This window comes from Sander lucioperca, chromosome 10, assembly GCF_008315115.2.
Source record: "Sander lucioperca isolate FBNREF2018 chromosome 10, SLUC_FBN_1.2, whole genome shotgun sequence".
Taxonomy (NCBI): Eukaryota; Metazoa; Chordata; class Actinopteri; order Perciformes; family Percidae; genus Sander; species Sander lucioperca.
In genome coordinates, this window is record NC_050182.1 from 11,997,774 (window position 1) to 12,021,910 (window position 24,137).

A 24,137-nucleotide genomic window follows, 5' to 3' on the forward strand; every position below is an offset into this window, starting at 1 on the left:
TGTAAATTGTAGTGAAGCGGCTGCCAATTGCCTTGGCAATTGTTTAGTTTGTTTACAGCATTTATACTGATATCTTATTCTGGTGTGGTAATGAGTTACTAATATTGAAGCCAGCATTCCCCTGCACTGACACCTGGCTTCACACTTCTTTGACTGCCTGATAACTCAGGTGAATAATAAATCCTGACATCTACCTCATTTGACCTGTGATGTAATGGGTTTTAAATATCAGCATCCTTGGACACTTCGGTTGTGTTTTAGGCTATAAGAGCTTTTAACACTTTGTCCAATGCCGGCCTCTGATGTAAGCACATATAATTAGCGGTCATATTACAAGTGTCTTGAATAGATGGTTTTGGAAATAGGACACAAGGAAGGCCTGAAAACAAAATTATCAATCTCTCAAAGGCACATGAAAACAATCATGGAGGGCAGGACTCCTCAAATACCTCCTAAGGGCTGCAAAACTAAAGCAAGTGTTTATATTTAGCTGAATGGAAATGGATCATACATGACTAAATGCTTGTGTAGGTAAAATTAGTAACGCCTGAGTCATTAAACTGTGAGACTTCCATCGTCGGAGATGCCTGGCAACTTATCAATAGTTCTAACACATTGTAGGTTTCTTGCCAACACAAGAATCTTGTGTAATTTTTGCTCATTAGTCTGATAACTGCTGCAGGCTTAATGAGCTACAGCTGAGCATGTAGTGTCCAAACAAATGGAGTAGATGTCGATCCAGGAAAAGCACAGATACATTAACTGAAATAATGGAATTGCCTTTTTAATGCTTTTTTTGTCTGCATTTACTCTGGGGTTACTACAGCAGAAATTGCCTTGTCTTTGAACAGCAGGATTAAAAGACTGTATTATAAAATAATGTCCCCCAGTTGCTGGCAGCACTCAGTGGCAAGAAATTGAAGAAACTTCCTTGAAGGGATTGAGCGGTACTGAAGCACATTTGCAGTAGTCTATATCCACGACGTTCCACAGGCATTCTAAACTCTGGTTGATATACAGTATGAGGACTATGGTTAACTGCTCCTCAGATCTCTGCAGGGTAAATCCAGGCAGCTAGCTAGACTATCTGTCCAATCTGAGTTTTCTGTTGCATGACTAAAACAACTTTTGAACGTACACGTTCCATCAAAACAAGTTCCTTCCCGAGGCTATTTTGCAGCGGCACCGTGGCTGCGTCCACCGCTTAGTGCCACCCATGACGACTGTAATTGATTTAAAGAAATGCCAATAAACCAGAGCACGTTTTTGTCCCATCCCGGAATGTTGTGTGGACTAGCCAGACCCTCCTTCGCAGCGCTGTGGAGGAAGGTCTGGCAATGCGAGACTACGTGTGCAGTAAAAAGTGAGGTTGCTAAGTCCAACTCTAAATACAACCGGGGATTCCCATGCTGGCATAATTTCAAACCTAAAAACAAGTTAAACTTTTATTAAAGCAGTTCTTCACCTGCAGTGTAGCACTGAATAATATAATCTAGAGTTGCTTCATCATCATAAAAGCAAGTAATCCATTTACAAATTCATTAATTGGACCAATTTGATCAATTTAAGACAATTTGATTTAATTAACTTACTAAATCATTATTTTAAAACATTAAACATTATATCCAGAAATAATTTACATGCACAGCAGGTAAGTTTAATATTACACCGACACACAAAATACTGGGACACCCTGATATTTGCTTTTTTTGTTTTAAAGCTCAAACGTGACAAGCACAAAAGTGACAAGCAACTTTCTATTTTTTTATATCTTCATCTTGGTGAAAAACTAATGTATACATGTGCATATTTTCATGAAAAGTAAGATACCCAAATATTCTATGCATTCAATGTAAATTGAGTTTAGCAATCTAATATCAGACGAAAACGCGGGTAAACTAAGGACATCAGCTCACACCATGCGTCCTCATGTAGCAGGTTCTCTCGTGTGCATTAAATATTTAATGCACGTTGTTTTCCGCCAATTACCTCATAGAGCATGTGAGGAACTGAATCAGTGAGCCTGCTGTATCCTCCCACCACCCCAGATCCTCATCTTAGTACAGATAAGAGAACTAACACATCCTGGCATTCACCATAAACTGCTGCCGTCTGCACACCAGAGCCTCTGTTTTTATAACATTATTAAAGGCTTTATTCCCCCATACAAGTACTTTTAGGAGCAAACAGCATAATTACTTGTCTGAGATTAGAGTTTATGGCTGCTGTAGCTGGATGTATCTTGTACACTGACTTTATGCATAAATTACCATGTGGTGCACACCAAGGTTTTCATAAGTATGCTGGCTTGTACCATCTCATAAATTAGAAATAACCGCTCAGTTTCCGAAATTTAGTATAGTAGTATATATTTATACTCCATGTCGTTGGCATAGATGTTAGGCCAATCTTCCATCCATCCTTCTCCCTAGCCATGTCCTCGAGCTGTTCCTGGGGGATCCTGAGGCATTTTCAGGCAGGGTGCGATACATAATCCATATCGCACCAGCGTGTTGTGGTTCTGCCATTGGGTTTCCTCCCAGTTGGAGATGCCTGATATACCAACGCAAAGAAGAAGCAGCTCTACTACGAGCTCCTTTCACTTGTCTGAGCTCCTCACGGTGTTTCTGAGGAAGAACCCCATCCAATCATCCGGTGAAAAAACAAACAAATTTTAGTTGCTTGTATCCACAATGTCATTTTTGTCCTGATTACCCAAAACTCATGACCATAACTTAGGGCTTAGGGATCAACCACTAAATCCACACTTACGGCTTCAGTCACAGCTCCCCTCTTCACCATAACGGTCTGCAGTGTTTATAGATGCAAAACACTTGCAAATGCACCCAAAATAAAACTTGCATTCTTATTGTCATGCTCATGTCAACCATTCCTACAATACCCAGTATTCTCTGCAGTTCACCGTGTGTTGTGGCCTGGAACACAGAATGGTGGTAGAACCGTCAGGTTATTTGTTGTGTAATTGCCACATTGGTCACAAGAGGGTTAAAATTGCTGCAAATTGTCAATATGTAGCTCTATACCAATTTAATTTGGATATTAATTCCCTTAAATTACAAACTTTGGCTAACATATAGCATCCATGCTTCTTCGTTAGTGTCCAATCTGATATATATATATATGAGCTTCCAGAAAAATCCTAGTTCCCTAATCGGAATTACTACTAAAATTTTAAGTTAGAAGCAGGTAATTACCGTAACTCCCATCCCAGCTAGGACTGCTAGGCTAATGTTTTAGCATGCCAGCATGTGAAAGTGCTACCTTGTTCGTGAGAAAGAGAAAAAACATTTGCGTACATGTACCACTGGACTGGAGGTGCTGGCAACTGCAAGATGGACATGTAATTCTCTTGTATTATTATCAATGTTTTGCTATTTTGCGCACCTGTATGCCATTGCTAATTGCTATACAGTACAACTGTTTTTCCATATTTAAGTCATTTAAGGCCTGTTGCATGTTTTCATAAGCCTGATGAAGCGCTTGCTCTTGTCCTTTTAATAAAAACATCCTTGAATATATTGGAATGGGTTGAGTTTGCAGTCTCTATACCACAAATACTTTGTGATACCTTGTGTTGGTCTTACATTACATTACATGTCATTTAGCTGACGCTTTTATCCAAAGCGACTTACAATTACAAATGTGAGAACACAGTATTTCATATACCAAAGAGAAAACCAAGTGGCCACAGTGTCACTGAAAACGCTGCATGTGGTATTGAGCTAGAAACTTGATTTGATTGCTGACAACTAGCTGGTTGGCCGGTTATATCCGCTAACCAGAGTGGAGAATCGATAGGGGCAGTGTTAATGACTTTACATCATGTATTGATATTTACCATGCTGTACCTTTTTTAAAACCAATGAGATAAGGTTGAAACACTGTAGTAGAGTATAGATGTTTAATCCATTTAAATCACTTGCAAGAATACAAGATCTTTGATAAAAGGCTTAAACTGGACTATTTGTTTGTTCTGCTTTTGGTGAACTGGACACCACCCACCATTGATCGGTCCGACTCTTTGACTAATGTCAGGCCAGCTTGTTTTTGGGCTAACATTAAAAGTGTTCTGGGGGATGTTTTGACCTTTCATCTCCATCTCCCTCCAGGGCTGAAGATGATCAAAGGCAACGCGACCCCTCTGAAGACTGCTGCACTGCCCCAACCTCTGGATACGGTGCAGCTAAAGGACATTGTATGTTACCTGTCGCTGCTGGAGGGCGGGCGTCCTGAGGACAAGCTTGAGTGTGAGTGTCAAGCAAACCCTATCCCCAGATCACATCATTTTTGGCTTCTTTGTTCATATACTTAATGCTCTACATATTTTAATGTATTGTCCTGTTTTATTGTATTGTCTTAAGACTTAAGGGATGTACTTTTTACTAAAACGCCCTCTATTTATGATGATTTCTTCTGGCTGGATGATTATGAAAAACTTTGAGTTGTGCTTCGAGAAAGGAACCTTTTTTGTAGCAGATTTCATTTGCCAAGCTTGGGAGAGAAGACAGAATATTCTGTTTAATAACGAGCAGTAAAATAAAATGTTTGAACACTGCAACTGACATTTTGGTGTTTTATAAACCCATGAGGGCTGGGCACTCTGGGTGCAAGGCACGGACATCAACCAAAATCAATGAATTGATAGAAAAAATATAGAACAAGCATTTAAGACCCTGTTTACACTTGGTTTTAAAATGTGTCTTGGGATGTCGAATCACAAGTGGACAGCGTGTTAATGTGAACGACCACCAAGACGCATTGGGATCTGATCACTCAAACCACTTCGTCCCCGGTGGTCTGGGACACATTTGACCACACATCTTCTGTAGTGTAAACGCTAATGCGTCCTGATGCGTCCCACGACATGGACGTAACAGAAAAATAACATCAATACAGTGATGGTTGTTTTGGTGACAGCGTGCCAACACTCTATATCTCGCCCATTTTACAACAGTTGGATGAAGTGTTGCGTGACCGTCCATCGTTTTGCCTGTTGGAAGGAGATGCGTTGGACAGATACCTCAAGCTTTACCGACACAACCGCTAACACGACTGGCAAGAGTGTGGACGTAATAACTGTGCGCGGGGCAATTTGACCTTCTAGCGGAAGTGACATAGTCAGTAACGAAATCCGAACACAAATGGTCAGCTGGAGAAGCATGATAGGTGTGAACGGCAGTGTTTCTCAGCTGTCCAGTGTTCGGATCACCGAAACCAATTGTAAACAGGGCCTAAAACGAATGAATAAATAAAAAGCAAAATGAAGGAAAGTATACAACCAGCCAACTGAGCCACCAAGAGACAGAAGTAATGTCTCCAGGCAGTTTTTCAGGATCAATCAGACTGAAGTCCAGTGAAAAAGACAAAGGGTAAGAGAGGACAAACCATGAATCTTTGCTCTGCTGCTTTGTGGAAAAATGCATCATGCCCCAATAGGTAGCTGATCTTTCGAGTTTTAAATAACCATGGTAGCCTTTAACTGTCCCGGTAAGCTAATCTAAGAGCTGCCTCTTGCCCTCTTTTTGTTTTAGGAAAAAGCCAAATATGCAGATTTAAAGGAACACATCGACTTATTGGGACTTTAGCTTATTCACAGTAACCCCCAGAGTTAGACAAGTCAATACATACCCTTCTCATCTCCGTGTGTGTTGTAACTCTGTCTGACGACCCCAGCGCTAGCTAAGCCTAGCACAGATCCTGGAGGTAACCAGTTCCAACTAGCCTACTGCTCTGAATAAGTGACAAAATAACACCAACATGTTCCTATTTACATGTTGTGATTTGTATCGTCACAGAGTGTACAAATAACAAGGTCATATGAGACACAGCCATCTTCTAACCGTATATAAACTGGGAACTATATTCTCAGAAAGGCGAAGCACTGCTACTTCTGCTCCTTGGGCGGAGTGATTTGCTCGCAGCACCTGAAGTCCCGTGGTGAGAAGCAGAGAGTTCGCCTGGAGTTCGCTCAGAGTTGGAGTAATAGAGTCAACAATTACTAGATAGTAAAAGCATAGTGACCTTGTTATTTGTACACGCTGTGACTATACAAATCACAACATGTAAACAGGAACATGTTGGCGTTATTTTGTCACTTATTGGGAGCAGTAGGCTAGATGGAACCGGTTACCTCCAGGATCTGTGCTAGGCTTAGCTAGCGCTGGGGGCGTCAGACAGAGTTACAACACACACGGAGATGAGAAGGGTATGTATGGACTTGTCTAACTCTGGGGGTTACGATGAAAAAGCTAAAGTCCCAATAAGTCGGCGTGTTCCTTTTAAGACTCTTTTGGACTGGATTATTTCTCTAAGTTTCTTCTAAATTTTAGCATTACCTGTGATGGTCAGTGATTTTAATCCTGCCCGGAGCATCAATGTGGGTAATATTTCAGCCCCACCTCAATAATAATTATAGCTGTTATTACCTGTCGTTTTTTTTTTTTTTAGCAAACTTGTCTGGATGCTAATCTCTGCAGAAGAGCTGTTTTTTCCTTCTACCTTCCTTCTTTTAATCAGCTCAGTGTGAAATTGGAGGATGTCGGAAAAAAGTTTTTGCTAATCTGATAGACCAAAAAACGTTACGGCAACGTAAAAAGATCCATGAGCAAGAGCTTAACAAATGGGTTGCTGAAATGTCAGCTACTGGTTGGTACTGGTATTGTCTGTTGGCTAGTCTTGCCGAATAATCACATCTACTAGAGACCACATAAATTAAATGACTGAGGAGCACAGTGACTTAATTCCTCATCTTACCCCGTAATATTAATCTGGTCCAAATGGGGGGTTTAGACAATTGAGGTGTGACTGGGCGGACAATAGATCAATAATATTTAAACTAAGATCTTTATCCTCACAGGAATCCTTCTTCTTTCTTTGCATCAGTGCAGCAAAGCCCACTTCTTATCTGTTTGATGTTTAATGTGAGAGATAAGACACGACGAAGAGTCCTGATTAGAGCTGAATCGATAACTGAGTAGATGACTAATGATTAGTCGCTCGACAGAAAATGAATCGGCGGCTGTATTGATGTTCAATTAATCGTGATGCTGAAAAGTTACAACTAGTTCCAGTTTTTCAGATGTAGATTTGCTGCTTTTCTCTTTTGTACGTGATGGTTAACAAAATATCTTTTGGTTTTAGACTGTTGATAGAAAAAAAAAAAGCAATATCAAAGGCGTCGCAGTAGGCTCTGAGAAATTGTGGTGGACGTTTATTGCCATTTCCTCACATTATCTGGACAAAACAATACATTTTTGAATCAGCAGGTTATTAAAAAATGAAAATAGTTGTTTGTTGCAGCCATGATAGTCCTGGTGTACAGAGGTTATAAATGAGGTGGAAGCTGTTAGCTGTCCATTCTTTTCTACATTGGGAAAAGTTTGTTTGTAGTCAGATTAACTTACGGTTTGTAATGCTGGTAATGCAGCATTGAGTAGATCTACTGTTGCTATGGTTACCTGCAGTATTGCAGCATTGGAAATATCTGCTTGTCTTTGTTTAACATGTCCTGTTACACTATAGACCTCTGCCAGCCAATCAGAAACAAGTATTGTCCATGGTCATGGCTTTATTTACTATGAGAGATGGAACTTTTTTTTCTGTAATTGCATGTTGTAGAGAGCTACTGACTGATCTGACCGAACATTCATAGTGACCATCTCACGTTACGCTTTAGTCTGCATCAGTGCTGAGTCTGAGTCCAGAAAAACTCTTAACTATGAATTGCATCTCCCAGAGGCACAGGCGTAATTTACAGTAATAATCAAATCTGGCCAGTGCAACCCCCCTTATAAAAAAACTTTTATAATTTACCTTACATAAATAAAGATATTTGCATAAATTGATGCAGAAACATTCACCAGAATGCAGAAAATGAAGTGTTTGACCTTTTTAAAATTTCAATTTTGCTCAAAAGTCTAGATCATGGCCGGGTTAGCTCAGTTGGTAGAGCAGGCGCACATATATGGATGTGTAGCCTATACCTCGACACAGAAGGTCCAGGGTTCGAGTCCGACCTGAGACGATTTCCTGCATGTCATCCCTCTCTCTCTCTCTCTCCCCTTTCATATCTATCTGTTCTTTCCATTAAAGGCTGAAATGCTTATGCCCTTGCACAGAGGACTCGCAACACTTCATTATCACACATTTGGAGCCGTAATTGTCTCTGCGTCAGGTACAAAAGAATAAAAGGACATGAATTAATGAAAGATGAATCATGCATATTTATTTCTATGTTGACCTTAGTTCTCCACTTAGGTTGAACTCAACCAATTAGATTATTTATGTCTGTTTCTCCAGCCCTCCTGTCTGCGAGGTTAACATGACATTAGTCTGAACAAGCGCAAAACCCTGATAATACAGAGTGCTTTAGTAGCCTCTTTTCAAGCTAATAGCAAACAGGTACTGGGTTTTCTATGAGCAATGCAACATTGTATGTCCTATTGATATTTATTTGCCATTTAAATATTTGCCAGGTATCTTCTTCTTTCTGTATCTCAGTCTCTATGTTTTTCTCTCAGCTTATTAAAGTCAGTTTTCTCTGGTGTATTAATTGGCTAGAAAGCACATTCAATCAATCATTGGTGTCATCTTATTCTTTCCCCCTGGTGAAAACTAATACCTGAAATAAGCTCTTTCAGCTTACAGCCAAAGTTAGTATCCATTTTTATTCAATCGTCACAATGTCTACTCTTTCCTGCTTTATCACTCTTCTTTAATTATTTTTTTTAGCTCTCATAATGCTTCTCCGCTGGGATGCTTGATGCCTCATGGTCGCAGTTTGACACGTCTTCCCACATCTCTTAATTGCATTTATCACATCAAAGTTACATTGCTTAATTGGAAATATTTTCTCTGTGTTGATGTAATTCTCATCCATCTGCTGAATTATTGAGTAGAGTAGCACTCATTAAGCACAAGGAAGACTAAATAATTCAACTGATGCTGCCTGTGTGTGAGCACATGATGGATTTAACTATGGATGATGTCTTATGAGCCCTTTCTCTCCCTCTGCCTGCATCCTTGTCTCTCTCCAACTCTGTGAGCCACACTGTTGTCATTTCTCAGGTGGATGCTTCCCTCTGCTGGTTAGTTTAAGAGCTGCTCTGGTTTCAATGCAGCTGGTTTCTGAGCTGATGGTTTTCTTTCTTCCGGATCATCTAAAACGAGCAAATTCTTATAAACTTGCTCAGTCTGATCTGCAAAAAAAAACCAACATTTGTTAATTGCTCCAATGCAGTTTCCCGTGTTTCTGTTTTATTTTTTTTATTTTTTTTAAATGAGTAATAATATCTCCATTGAAACAACGGAGAATAAGGGCGAATCAAGCCCTCAATTCAAGACATTTCTTCAAACGTTGTGGTATGTGTTATAAACGAGAGATTTATTAAAGAAATGTATTTGTTTTGTGATTAACAATTTTTTCAATTATTTTCATTTTTTAACAACACCAATCGTCATCGCCACCTACCCAAACAAAAATCAAGAAAAAATGACACAGTAACTACAATATTCAAGACCATTCAACAAAATAGTAACACAATAGACAATAAACCATAAACCTTATAAACTTATGTATAAATGACAACACCATAAGCCCATCATTTATGTCTCTCCCCAGCACAAAGCTTCTTAGGAGCCCTTCAGAAAGCTCACGTACTGCCCCCATTTTCTAGTATAGACATCCAATCTGGCAAACGCCGCCACTCTAGCCGTCTCACAAGCCCACTCCTGGATTGACGGCACCCCTTCATTCTTCCAGCCTCTTAAAATAATAAATGTATATTTTTAACTCTTTAATGTCCTGTTAAGATTATCTTATTTGATATTTTTAACCAACATAAGGTATCACTGAGAAGAGAAATCTCACTAGAGATTTGCTTGAACACATTTATGGAGGATATGTCGGTGTTAAGCAGCCACAACTAGTTTCAACAAATCTGTCTTGTCAAGCTCATAAATGGGTTTTCATAAAGTTAATAAAAGTTTACAAAACGCCTGGAAGTTGAAAATGAAAGGATGTGAGATGATGGAGAACAAAATAAGATGCATCTTGAAAAGTAATTAGGTTAAATGGCAAAATGAAATAGGAAACTAATGAGCACAAAAAAGAGGAAATCCACAAAGATTTGAATAGCTAACCAGAATAATCCAATAGGTATCATAGTGTTATGTAAATCTAGAAATACTTTACATTTATACTAATATTCTGTCAATAGTTCACTGTACCAAAATACATTTTGACAGTGGTGTAGTGGTCCCTGGAGAAGTGGGTATACTCTCAGTTTTCACTTTTTTTTTTTTTTTTTTTTTTTTAAAGTAGTCCAGAAAAAAGCCCTGTTTTAGAAACAGTGACATGTAAGACTATGATTTAGTTTACCCAAAAATCTGTCATTTCTACTTGCTCACTATTATAAAATGATCATGACTTGATTATGTCATAACCCCAACCGTCAGACGCCCACCAAGAGTCTGGGTCTGCCGAGGTTTCTTCCTAAAAGGGAGTTTTTCCTCGCCACTGTCGCAATAGCCACTGCTAATGCTTGCTCTTGGGGGAACTATTGGAATTGTTGGGGCTTTATAGAGTGTGGTCTAGACCTACTCTATCTGTAAAGTGTCTCGAGATAACTCTTGTTATGATTTGATACTATAAATAAAATTGAATTGAAATAAATTGAATTGAATTGAATTGAAATGAATTGAAATTGAATTGATTAGGAGCAGTTTGTACTGGTCACACAAGCAGCCTGGATGAATGTAAAATGTATTTATCATGAGGCAAACATGGTGTTATCTCTTCTCCTCTAAATGTGCAGTCATACTGCCACTGGCAATTTGCCAGTAGTTTAAAATAATGATTGATTTGGAAACCACCTTAAAACTTACCTCAGAATTATGTCTTCCATCAACTGGGGTGGCACACCGCCGCTTGTGTTATTTCTTCATCTGTTGTTTGGTCTGCTGCCGTTATCGTAGTCAAGTGGCACCGGCACCTGAGGTTTTTTTTTGTTTTTTTTCACTGGCACCTGAGGTATTAGCGATATTTTCCTCGGCATGACCCGCCCTACTCTGCCTCTGATTGGCTCATCAGTCCTCATGCCTAAAGTTAACCAATCTAATCAGTGAAAGCAGCGAGTACCAGCCAATTAGAGGCAGAGGAGGGTGGGTCATGGCTTCACTATCCTTGAGGAAAAAATGGGCAATCTGGCTCACAGATATTACTGAATGGTGCGCATCAGGGGGGATTTAGAAGTGGGTATACGCAATGCTGACTGAAAAATAAGTAGGTATACGCCGTATACCAGCGTATACCCTGGACTACACCACTGCATTTTGAGAATCATGAGTTTATATTTAACTGTGAAGTGAGTAAATACTAAATACAGTCAGTCAGTTGGCTTTTACTTGTGCACTTTGCATTTGTTGGTTGCAGGGCATGAAGTTAACTTTTTTGACCACCAGCCACTGTGGCAGGTGGATTTTTAAATCCACCTGCCACAGGGACTTTTTACCAGCCAGTTTTTTTTTGCGTCATAAAGGTGAAAAACAGGAATTGCTGTGTCTCTATGATCCTGTCCTGTCCTATTGATGGTAGCCTACTCGTGAACATTGTGCTGTCATCACGTGCTGTAGTATGGGGGCCCGCCTTGATAATCCTGCATAGGGGCCCGGTGTTGGCTCGTTACGCCACTGCATATAAGAGATGACTGACAAAATCAGGAGTAGCCTACGCACACCACAACAACAACAAAACACTGATGAATGCGCACCATAACACATGGATGTTTTTTGTATAGTTCTTAAAAATAAAAAAATAAATAAAAAGGAAACTTGTTTTGGGGAGAATAATACTTATTACTATTAATTAATTACTCTGGGCTGAGATTTCCTAGTAACCTTACCAAAAAGGCTCAGGATGCTGCAAATGTTGGTATAATATGAAAATGGCTGGTGGATTTAAGACACAAAATAATTTATTGGATGAATCAAATATGAACATATCTGTCACTGTCAGTGGCTTGTTGATCTTTACATTGTTAGTTAATTTCCTATCCTGGCCTGGGACACACATTCATACGGTTTAATAAAGTACTTATTGGACTTTAACTTATCATTGCACTTACAATAACGTAGCTGTCCTCAATTTAGGTCATCGTGTACATCTCATCTGCGTTTTTTCCTGCATCCACCGTGTGCGTTTGTGTGTGTGTCTGTGCGTGCGTGTGTTTGTTTGTGTGTGCGCGTCAGTCGCGGGGGAAACGGAGCAGCCCCGCCCGCTGCAGAGAGCCGACAATTAGAAACACCAACGCTGACTTTAGAGTGAAAAATCGTTACAGCGTACACTGATGTTAAAATGTCTACAGGTTGGCAGGACGGTCTGAAATGTTTTGCACGGTCTTTCGCTGTACGTTTTGTTGGTAAATGTGAAATGTTCGAGTCACACACATGTCTCGTCTTCATATCAGAAACTAGGAAATTAATTTGACCCGTTCTCACTCCCGCTTGGTCAGTGGCTGCACGTGGGATGCTGGGATTGTGTGAGTAATGAAAATGCGATAGGGGGCCCCGGCTGTCAATCAATGTCCTCCAGTGATGCGGGCCCCTGATTGGACCAGGCCCGTAAGCAACCGCGTACCCTGCTTACCGATAGTTACGAGTCTGAATCACTCAATTCTCATTGGCTACCCGCCAATGTGGAGGTAGATTGACAGTTTCACCCGCCAATCACAAAAGTTACCCGCATTTGGCGGGTGGGCGGGTGCCAATTTCATGCCCTGGTTGGTTGTTTCCATCTTTCCTGAACCACAAAGACATCAGCCCTAAAATGAAGTCTAAAACCAACCTCTGAATTGTGATATAAGTGTCAATATGTCATATGTCTTATCAATATTCTCTTGATAGCAATATGTGTACAAATATTGGACTGTCTAAATAAAATATGGATGCGGTTTATCCCAATCAATTTCACAGGAAAAGGATCTCTTAAAGGTCCCATGGCATGAAAATGTCACTTTATGAGGTTTTTTAACATTAATATGCGTTCCCCCAGCCTGCCTATGGTCCCCCAGTGGCTAGAAATGGTGATAGGTGTAAACCGAGCCCTGGGTATCCTGCTCTGCCTTTGAGAAAATGAAAGCTCAGATGGGCTGATCTGGAATCTCCTCCTTATGAGGTCATAAGGGGAAAGGTTACCTCCCCTTTCTCTGCTTTGCCCACCCAGAGAATTTGGCCCACCCATGAGAAAGAGAGAGACATCATGGCTTTCAAACGAGCAAAGTGGCAGTTGGTCAAGGCCACACCCCCACCCTCCACCTTGCCCCCCCCGGGCATAGCATTTAAAGCTACAGACACAGAAATGGCACATCCTAAGTAAAGCTCATTGTGGGACTGGCTCTAGTGGCTGTAATTCTGCACCAAGGCTGAATTTCGGGAAAGAGACTTCAGATACAGGATTAGGGGACCACTAAGGTCTATATAAAAGAGACTTCAGATACAGTATTAGGGGACCACTAAGGTCTATATAAAAGAGACTTCAGATACAGAATTAGGGGACCACTAAGGTCTATATAAAAGAGACATCAGATACAGTATTAGGGGACCACTAAGGCCTATATAAAAGAGACTTCAGATACAGAATTAGGGGACCACTAAGGCCTATGTAAAAGCTTCCAAAGAGCACCATGTCATGGGACCTTTAATTAGAACCCATCAGAAGACTACTGTTTTTCCCTGAAACTATTTTGGAACTTTCTTATTCAAATTCATAAACAATCATTTCAATTTGATTCAATACAACTTACTTAAACCCTGCAGAGACAATGTCTTATATTTCATCTCAGTTCTAAGGGAAATTGTAAATCTCTTCCTAAAATTATTATAAAACAGAGGAAACTGTCCAACCCATTTGTTTTTCATCATCTTTAGCACTTCATTACCTCCTGTGGGACCTTTTTGGGTCACCACAATCACCTCCTTTTGACACCACCAGCCTCCGCCCAACACCAGCATCCCTCCACCCCTCCCTTTCCCCCCCCTAAAGACCACACCCCCTCAGGAAACTGGCACTTAGCTCCTCATAAGTGGCCTGACGAACCGCCATCTGACGTCAACCCGCCCTCTGCTGCACCTCGACCGCGCTCATATGGTAGACCCGTGGGTGGGGGCGGGGCAGCGGTGGGTTAGAGCACTGCTTAAGTATAGAAATTTGTAAGGAAATGATCTGCAGCCAGGTCACGTATTTGTTGTTGTCACGATTCTGTTACGTTCAGACGCATCACCGTGATGTAAGAGGAAGAGCCAATCTCCGCTGTGATGTGGTAGCTGTCTGTTTCCATGGTGACACCTTTGAGTGGTAATTGGGGGACACTTAAAGTTGCAACAATCAGATGCTCACAACTGCCGAGATTCAGGTTTTGCTTTGTATTTGCATGCAGTGAGGTACACAGTGAAATAAATGGAGCAGTGAGTGCTCTGGCCTCTGCTGCCAATAACTGCGTTTAATGTTCACTTCAAAGGATGGGAAGGGTGGAGAGTGCAGGGTGTGAATGCTGTGGCGTGACATTTAGGTTTTTTTTCTCTCCACAGTTATGTTTCGCCTCTATGACACTGATGGAAACGGGTCTTTGGACAGCTCGGTAAATATTTCTCCTCTTTAAGAACAACTTCCCCCTGAAATTCTTTGTTCAAAAAGGTGAAATTGAAGCTGATATATATATATATATATATATATATATATATATATAATATGTTGCTCAAGTGTTTTTTACTGTTTAAATATTTAAAAATCACTAATTAGTCTTTTCTAATAAGTTTTATTTGTATGTGTACTTGAGACACAAAGTACAGTCATGAGAGGAGGTATAATCCTGTCTAACTAATTAACAGTTATGCTTATTATCTGATGATTAAATTCTAGATTAATCAGTTAATCGTTTGAATTATAAAATGTCAGAAAACCGTAAAAGATGCCGCTCAAAATGTCCTAAATCCTAAGGTATTGTCATCAAACAGTTTTGTCTGATCCACAGTCAAAACCCAAAGATATTATATTTATTATCACAATGGAGGAGCTGAAACTAGCGTTTCCCTTCAACAATTATTTAAACGATTAATCAGTCACCAAAATTGCAGATTACTATTCTGTCGATTGGACTCATATCAGCTCCATGTGTTTGTGTACTTTTTATTAAGCACAATATACAAAGTAGTTGTTGACTATACTAGTTGTTGTCCAATTCAATATGAAACATACACAATAAGACATGAGGACATGCGTAGTAATAATAATAGGTAATACTTTACTAAAGTGCTGTACCAATGTACAATTTTGAGGTCCTTTACTTTCCATTTTCTGTCACCGTATACTGTACTTCTGCTTAGCTACAAATCAGAGGGGAAAATTATGAATTACTTCACTACATTTATTTCTACAGGTATTGGTTAAATTACTATAAACTTCAAATACAGCTCTATCTTGACAACAATAGACATTTTGCATAAGCACTTGTATATTAAGTGCTTTAGGTACATCTGTCTACTGTATGTACTCTATGTACTGCATGTAAGTATATTAAGGGTAAATAATAAAAATGTATAATCAGTTTGCTCCCATTCTGTGCATGTAATACATCAACACATGAATGAATGGATGGATGACAGAAAAGAAGAATTAAAGAGAAAAGTTGGGCGTTGGTATATTTATGAATGAAAGCCCACCAGTGCTTATGGGTACATGCGTGGGAGGGAGGGCGAGGGGGTTGGAATTAGAGGGCAAGGGTGGAGTGGGTGGAGGGCTTTTGTAATGTATCCCATTATTAGTATCCCATTATTGACTGGGAGAGGGAGAGCAAGGAAAAGAGGACAGAGAGCATACAAAAAAGTAGATATTAATTTAGTGTGACCCAGATTTCAGAGAAAATAGAACGGTTGGTAATTTAAGTGTGAACTCTTGATTTGTTCTCAACATCTTAAATAAGTCCAAAGTGCATTATAGTGATTCAGTATCCCACTAGATAATAATATCGCCCCTCAAAAGCAACCATTGTAATTAAACCATCAGCCTCAGAGCGCTTCCCACGCTGCCTTTGTTTTTCTCTGCGCAACTCTTCTGTGCGGAAGAATGACATTCCCAACCTGTTATTACACGCCCTCTATCAGTCTATTCACGCCAAAGACACTTAGCGAAATCAGCTTGTAAGGCTGCAATATACAGAAAGGTAAATACAGTATTTTTGTGCCTGTAATTGACTGTCTGTGGTCTCACCGCAGGAGCTGGAGCACATTATCTCCCAGATGATGCATGTAGCAGAGTACCTGGAATGGGATGTGACCGAGCTGAAACCAGTAAGAGACATTTCACCTAGTTAACAGAAAGGATTTGAATTTAATAGAAGCAACCATCTTGGCTTGTTTCCAGACACGGGGTTGTTTTTCCCCACAATGATGACACTCGTGGCTGAACTATAACACTAAATGATGACCCTGAAAGAAATTGAAGATGGGCCTGAAAATTCAGTATTACAATTAAGATTGTACACTTCTTATTTTGATGTCTGTCCTTGTTTTTACTGTAGATCCTCCAAGATATGATGCGGGAGATCGACTACGATCACGATGGCACAGTGTCACTGGGGGAGTGGATCCAGGGAGGCATGACCACCATCCCACTGCTGGTCTTGCTGGGCCTGGAGACGGTGAGTCCACAGAGACACCACTTCCATTTTCTGGTGACACGGGCTGCTTGCAACGCTCCTAGAAAGAAAGTTTTCGAATGGAAATTTCAGAGAAAAACTGGAACAGGTTTTGACACTACTGTTTCTTTAACAGTCAAAATGAACGCAAAAATATCATACATGTATAGTCAACCTAAGATATATGTGTACATACTCAACTCGTGTGTAAACAATTATTACCATATTCACATTCTCAGTTTACTGTTTTAGCAACAAAGGCTGATGAGAAACATAAATATTTCTGCAAGTATTTAGTTTTAAACAGAAGTATTAGACTAATCAATTTTTTTTTGCGCTACATGAAAAGTCAGGGGATCGCTAGTTATTCACAATTCATCCTGACTGGGGCACGAATTGGAAATTGGATTGATCCTCTGGGCATCATGAACAGCTGTACATAATGTCATTGCAATCCATCTAATAGTTTATTAGATATTTCAATGTGGAAGTGACAGACCAACATTTCATGCCATACTTAGAGCCCAGTGTGGCTAAAAAAGTAACACTACTCTTAAAGTAATCCAAGTCTAGGTTATCCACTTAAGGTTGCTTTCAGTGTCTAAACATTTTACAAAAGCACATATGCTGGACAGAAGACCATAAAAATAAAGTCTGCACACTACATAATGCTTCCACGATTGCCATTAGAGAGGTTTAAAACGTACCTGATGATGTCGTCTTGTGTGATTGTCTTGAGGTCTGATAGTTCAGTTCCCCGAACCATTTGGAGGAATATCACAGGAGGAAAATGTCTGAATTTCTCTCCTTGCTTAACAACTGCAACACTACAACGTGTATTGTGTTTTAAAACTAAGGGGTAAAGTGTGATGCTGACGATAATGGCGCTCAGTCAAATATGATGTGTAAATTGTAAAGTGTAAATTGACTTTATCAGTCTTTTCCTCAGCTCTTTTTTTGTTACTTCAATTCACTCCTGCAGGATGATTATAATAATCACTCTAAGGTCACTAAGGAACAGCTCACTATGAATGACTGTGGTTCATAGTGTCAGCTAGATTACTAGAATTTAAAATGGGAATGTATTTTTCCTTCTGGGCTGTGCTACTGCATGTTATAATCTGAAAAAGACTATAGGCAGTGAATATAAACAAAAGACATTCCTCATCATTACTAATCCATTTCCTGCTATTCATAAATGATCTCGTAACAGCTCACCCGCTCCCCAGCTGTTTCCTGAGAACAACCTTACACGTGTGTATCCCTGCTGCTACTGTGTGATCCCCAAACTAATAAGAGCGCCATCAGTTCTGCCTTCAGTTCGTCATGCTTCCACTAGATGGAACCATTTGACCAGCTTCAGCAGAAATCCCTACCAAGTGTCATTTTTTTATGAATGAATATTACTAAAAAGAGAAGACCGCGAAACGTGTCCTCAGTCTTTACTGCATTTGGAAAACACAGCTGGAAGAACCAAAGTAAAATACAAACAAAAATACAACTTGTGAGACAACCAACGAGCCAACTCAGTGAAATGATTAGCTGATGATTCCCCCACCAGAATATAAAATGATGTAATGAAGCAGTTAAATTAAATCATTTGATGTGTTTCTGTGGCTGCAGAATGTTAAAGATGACGGGCAACACGTGTGGAGACTGAAGCACTTCAACAAGCCGGCCTACTGTAACCTGTGTCTCAACATGCTAATTGGACTAGGGAAGCAGGGACTGTGCTGCTCATGTGAGTAATTCACTTACCATTAAGGGTTCCACAGATACATTGATTTGCACAGACAGATAACATACAGACACATCAACTGGGCCGGTGTTGTCTTTTCATGTGTTACAGTGACGATATTATGGATGTTACTCTGGGGTCACGTTTACAGTGCTCAGCATAAGTGAATACACCCATGCTAAAGTTGACTAAAAAGAGGAATACAAAATCATCCAGGATACTATGCATCCTGTTAAAGTTCCCTTGGCCTTTGGAATTAAAATAGCCCCACATCATCACATACCCTTCACCATACCTAGAGATTGGCATGGTTTTATTTCAGTTAGCCTAATAGCTGGTTTGATTTGCATTGAGAGAGGATCTTATGGAAAGTACACCATGCCAATCTCTAGGTATGGTGAAGGGTATGTGATGTTATATGTTAATTCCAAAGGCCAAGGGAACTTTATCAGGATGCATAGTATCCTGGATCCATGAAATAACTGGCCTTTAAAAATAAAAATCTGCCTTCCTCTATGGGAATTTAACAAAGAGGTGTACTTACTTATTCCCCCTGTATTTTAAGGAAGAACATTTATTTATTTACGATACATTATTCATTCATAAAGAAAATTGGTGTCCTTAAAGGTTGGATTTTTCCTCGTTTCTTTTATTAAGGCATTAAGATCAATTTCCAAAAGATGATTATTTTATTCTTCTTTTTAGTCAACTTTAGCATGGGTTTATTCACTTATGCTGAGCACTGTATGTTCAAATATTGCCGTCTTATTTTCCACCTGGCCATATAAAGAAGTATTTACTGTAATTAGTCTGAGGTTTAGCCAAGAGTTTCCAGTGTCAAATGATGGTTTTAAAAGCTGTTTTAAAGAGGCTTTTTGATACGAAATGCAAACAATACATATCACCTCAAAATATCAGCTGTGAAAAAAGATAACCAACTACCACAGTAGTAAAGTAGTAGTTGTAGTAGTTACATTTAAAATTCTGAAAGTATACATTTTGCTTGTGTTTTAGCTATAATCCTTTTTTTCTATAGTGCACCAACTCTGCACTCTTCACAGAAGTTGTTTTTCACAAAATATTGGCAACAAGCACCTTCAGTACAGCTTTCACAAACACATTACTCCAAAACCCGAGTGTATATCCCTTATAACTGTATGAAAAGTCTGTATTTTCTTCCCTCTGTGATCCGTCTTTTCCTTGTTGAAAGTCTTAAATTGCATTTTTTTCCCTCCCAGTTTGCAAGTACACAGTCCACGAGCGCTGCGTGGCTCGCGCTCCGCCGTCTTGCATCAAAACCTATGTCAAGTCCAAGAAAAACACAGAGGTGCGTCCAATTGGAGTTTTTACCAGTCGGCACGCTTGGATCAGCGATGCTCCACGGGGCTTAGGATGAGGGCTTCTCGTCTCCTAATGAAATTAAAACAGCTCAATCTGCTACTAAGCATTGCTAATTACCAGGACAAGCCCGGTTTAAAGACACAGACGGCATCATTTGCTTGGCCTTTCTGATTCTCTGCTGTGCCTTTTTTTCCCCTTCTTGCTTGTTTTCCTTCCATCTTGCTTTCTTTAATTGTTGTGTCACTTGTGCCTTTGTATACATCTTGTTTTTCTGCACCATGTTTCTTTTCTCACTTCTTTCCCTCCCTGTATGCTGTCTCTCCCTCTCTCCGCAGGTAATGCATCATTTCTGGGTGGAAGGGAACTGCCCCACCAAGTGTGACAAGTGTCACAAAACCGTTAAGTGTTACCAGGGCCTGACTGGGCTCCACTGTGTGTGGTGTCAAATCACGGTAAGCCGCCACCCGAGGAGAGGCAGCCACCTTCTCATTATATTCCCACTGCTTCTTGTTTTTTTAGGGTTTCGTTTTAGCACCTCGGCTACCACACAAGTCATCCTACCAATTTACACCCAGAAAACACTTGTTTGTGTTTGCAGGTTAATAGAAAATAAAACAGAAGCCATGACACGTGTAATGCAAATAATGCCTGAGCATATAGCTGAAGATGTGCACCTTAAAATGTACTGTTACTGTCAAAATTTGACTGTAAATAACGACTTCCACCTCCTCCAGCTCCATAACAAGTGTGCCTCCCATGTGAAACCTGAGTGTGACTGTGGACCCCTGAAGGATCACATCCTGCCCCCAAACTCAATCTGCCCCGTCGTCCTGGTAAGACTTCACTCCTCTCTGGTCAGCGGCCCCGTGGCTGGGTGAGGCTAACCTTGTTTGACACTGTTATCTGAGGATGCAATCATCAGCCTGTGTTCTCCCACTGAGCTCTGAAATGGAAAAACTTTATTGTTCTTTTACCAGATTTTTTCCAAAAATTATACTATTTCTAAGTCTATTTCAGGAGAAAAGACTGCACCTAAAATTGCTCATTAAGCAACTCTAAAACATAGATTAGCCACGTTGTGTAATCGTTCTGACTGATTAAAGTTGCCTAATATCATCATATAGATCAGGAAAAAGTTTCATAACATTTTTTTCAGACATGGCCAAAAAGGCGGCATGCTACAATCAGGGCTAAAGCCAAATTCTCTCTCTTTTTTAAGGATTTATTTATTTATTGGAATATAGCAGGTCAATTATATTTTCTGCAAGTTTTATTTAAACAGAGCAGAAAGTCCTCTGGAAATCAACATCTGCTCATAAACTAAACTGTAATCAAACCCACAATCTCTGAACTTTCTCTATTTCCCTATAATTGCAGTTGCACCATGCAGATTAAATAGTTATTTCCTAGTAACTTTCTGATTCATTTACAGGGTTTCCCGCAGCACTTTCCAGTTAAGGCAGCTAAGCAACACACGCCTGCCGCCTTAACTACGTCATCAAAATAAATTAAAAAAAATAAAGTGAATGATCTAAATCTAATGAAGCAGAAACGCTTAATGTCAGATAACGTCCATAATAATTGGACTTTGGGTTAGATTTTTTGACAGTTTTCAGTGGTTATGAGGAGCAATATGAGAGAGAAATTTGGTGATCACTGATCGTTGTTTAGGTACATTAAACCATGTTAAGCTTTTTCACATTAGATGAGAACCGTAGAGAGTCAACCATAGCCGCTCCACTGCCCTGCTGAAAATGTGAAGCAGAAACGCTTAATGTCAGATAGTGTCCATAATAATTGGACTTTCCTTTACAGTTTTCAGTGGTTATGAGGAACAGTATGTAATTTATTCACATTTAAAGTGCCCATATTATGAAAAAAATCACTTTTTCTGGGATTTGGGGTGTTATGTTGTGTCTCTGGTGCTTCCACACACATACAAACTTTGAAAAAAATCCATCCATGCTGTTTAAAGTGAGATACGGTTTCTGAATGTGTCCTGCCTTCAGTCTCTGGGTGAGCTGTTCAAAATCGGCATGGCTTGTGACGTCACAAGCCGAAACGAGCAGGCTAACCGCGACCATTAGCTCGTAGCGTTAGCGTTAGCATGCTAACACTAATGCTAACGCTAGCATGCTACCTCGTTCTCAATAGCAAAGCACTGCTACAACACACACAAGTTCACCATAATCTACAAAAGAACTACTTACGTGTGCGCCCTCATTTAGAAGTCTCCCAGCTAATCCTGCTTTGTAACTGAGCAAAGTTGTAGAAACAGCCTTTCTTTTACTGTCTATGGAGCTAGCTAGTTGACATGATCTACATCTGAGCTACTGGGCATGTGCAGTGCAATCAAAGATAGTACAGAAGAAGAAGAAGAAAAGAGGTCTCACTCTGTAGCTAAAACAGAGACCAGCTGAAAAGAGGAGCTGCAGCAGTGAGAGAGAGCACTGCAGTACAACAAAAATATGGTGTTTTTTGAAAATTAAACCATGTAAACCTATTCTGGTACAACCTTAAAATACAATTATGAACCTGAAAATGAGCATAATATGGCTGCTTTAAAGGGATAAATCACCATTTCACCGTTGCGTGCGTTGTTGTTTGTCAACAAATATGTGGCAGCTGGGGCATGCCCGGGCAGAGACGTGGTGAGTGGACTTACCGGGGCATTGGCATATGGCAGGCAGAGATCATTTATATATGTTTCTCTGTCCTGTTCTTCACATCAGTGAGGCTTTCTTCTCTTGTTTCAACCAAGTGAATACATGACGAAGTGACTGGAACTATCATCACCTCTCACGCGTGGATTCTCAACGTCCCGGCTGTTGCCCGGTCTGTTGCCCGGTCTTTGAGACACCCCCCCCCCCACCTTAACTAACAAATTCGTCTAACAACCTCACTGTTTGACCTTTGACCCCAGGAAAGGCAGTCGACACTCAGGAAAGACTCCCGGTCCAGCCAGTCGAGCCGGGGGAAGATGCAGAGAGCCAACTCGGTCACAGTGGACGGCCAAGGACTGCAGGTGAGTCTTTATTTTTATATCTCTGTTGTAGTATTCTCCTGCTTTAATTTGCATGGGTACATTATATCTGTAGCGTACTGCAATGCTCCACTGTACACACAGAGATCATTAATCTAAATATGTTTTCTGGTGGGAAAAGAATCGGCAGCTTGGATTTCAGAAACAACTTTTAAAATTTCCAAAAACATTTAGATAAAATAACATTTCCTAAATTGACGTACAGCCTGGACATATTTCACCAGATCTTGTTACGTCTCTCGATTCTTAATTCATAAATTTACGTTGGAAGCACAAGTTGTGAAATGAGTCACAGCTTCTGCAATACGCCATGGTTGGTAAGTAAGTAAGTAAGTACGTAAACTTAAAACCAGAGTAACGAGGTGCTTTACAGGTGCTCACAAGGTACCGTACAATACAACAAGAATCTCAGGGATTGAGATGAAATGTTATAAAAAAAAATTAAAAGGTTATAAAATGCCAGTCTACTGTGCACAGATTGGGTTTGAAAGCTTGTTAAAATGCAGTGCTGATTTAGCTGATCTGACACTGACAGGGAGTTTGTCCCTAAAACAGTAAAAACACAATCCACCTTGTCAGATCTGAAGTCTTGTTGCAGAATAAAGGGTTAAAAGATCTAAAATGAAAAGTGAAGTCAGACCATGCGGGGATTTAAAAGTATTCAACAGAATCCTAAATTGAGTTCTAAAACATATATGGAGAGTGACAATGACTGGAGAGATATGCTAGAGGCCTTGCTGCTGCATTCAGCACCAATTGTAAACCAGCGGCCTTAACAGTTATTTGAAGAGAGTATCCATGCATCAGACCTTTATTTTAAAATGAACCTCTGCAGTTGGTCTTGGGACATATGATAAGGCTCTGCAGGCCCTGCTGGTAATCAGTATTATACAGCAGAGCCCCGTCCCCCCCGATCCTCTCTAATATCTGTCAGCCAGCATGCTGGCGATGGAAACCTGCCGCTGTCTGTGGCGACTGCTCGTCTACGCGTGGCTGGGAGAGAAATATGATGAATCATATCCCAGGCACATCCATCTATGCCTCTCGCCGGCTAACCAGCATAATAATCAAGGTTATTATTTATAATTACAGGAAGTAATGGATCACTCTGGACTGGACAGGGAGCTCATTAATTCACCCTTGGCCTGCTGGGATAGCAGACAGGGGGAGTTAAGCGCTTCATCTGTGTCAGGGAGAGCACGGGGCGAGTTATCGCAGACGAACTGCACAAGGAGCGATTCAAACAGGGGGCCGCTGGATTAGAGCCTGTTTATGTGGCGCTCTGTGAGTTTGGCCTCCGGCACAG

General features: G+C 40.3%; 1 protein-coding gene across 4 annotated transcripts in view; it reads left to right on the plus strand.

Annotated features, from left to right (window-relative positions):
- dgkb (diacylglycerol kinase, beta) overlaps positions 1-24,137 on the plus strand; it is a 129,006-nt gene that overhangs the window by 44,862 nt on the left and 60,007 nt on the right. For all 4 annotated transcript variants that reach the window (XM_036006491.1, XM_036006492.1, XM_036006490.1 and 1 more), the window contains 9 exons: positions 4,131-4,268; positions 14,605-14,654; positions 16,288-16,362; positions 16,593-16,712; positions 18,333-18,450; positions 19,686-19,774; positions 20,124-20,240; positions 20,523-20,621; positions 22,712-22,813. In XM_036006491.1, the coding sequence (XP_035862384.1) occupies positions 4,131-4,268; positions 14,605-14,654; positions 16,288-16,362; positions 16,593-16,712; positions 18,333-18,450; positions 19,686-19,774; positions 20,124-20,240; positions 20,523-20,621; positions 22,712-22,813 (908 nt within the window). The remainder of the gene's footprint in view (positions 1-4,130; positions 4,269-14,604; positions 14,655-16,287; positions 16,363-16,592; positions 16,713-18,332; positions 18,451-19,685; positions 19,775-20,123; positions 20,241-20,522; positions 20,622-22,711; positions 22,814-24,137) is intronic.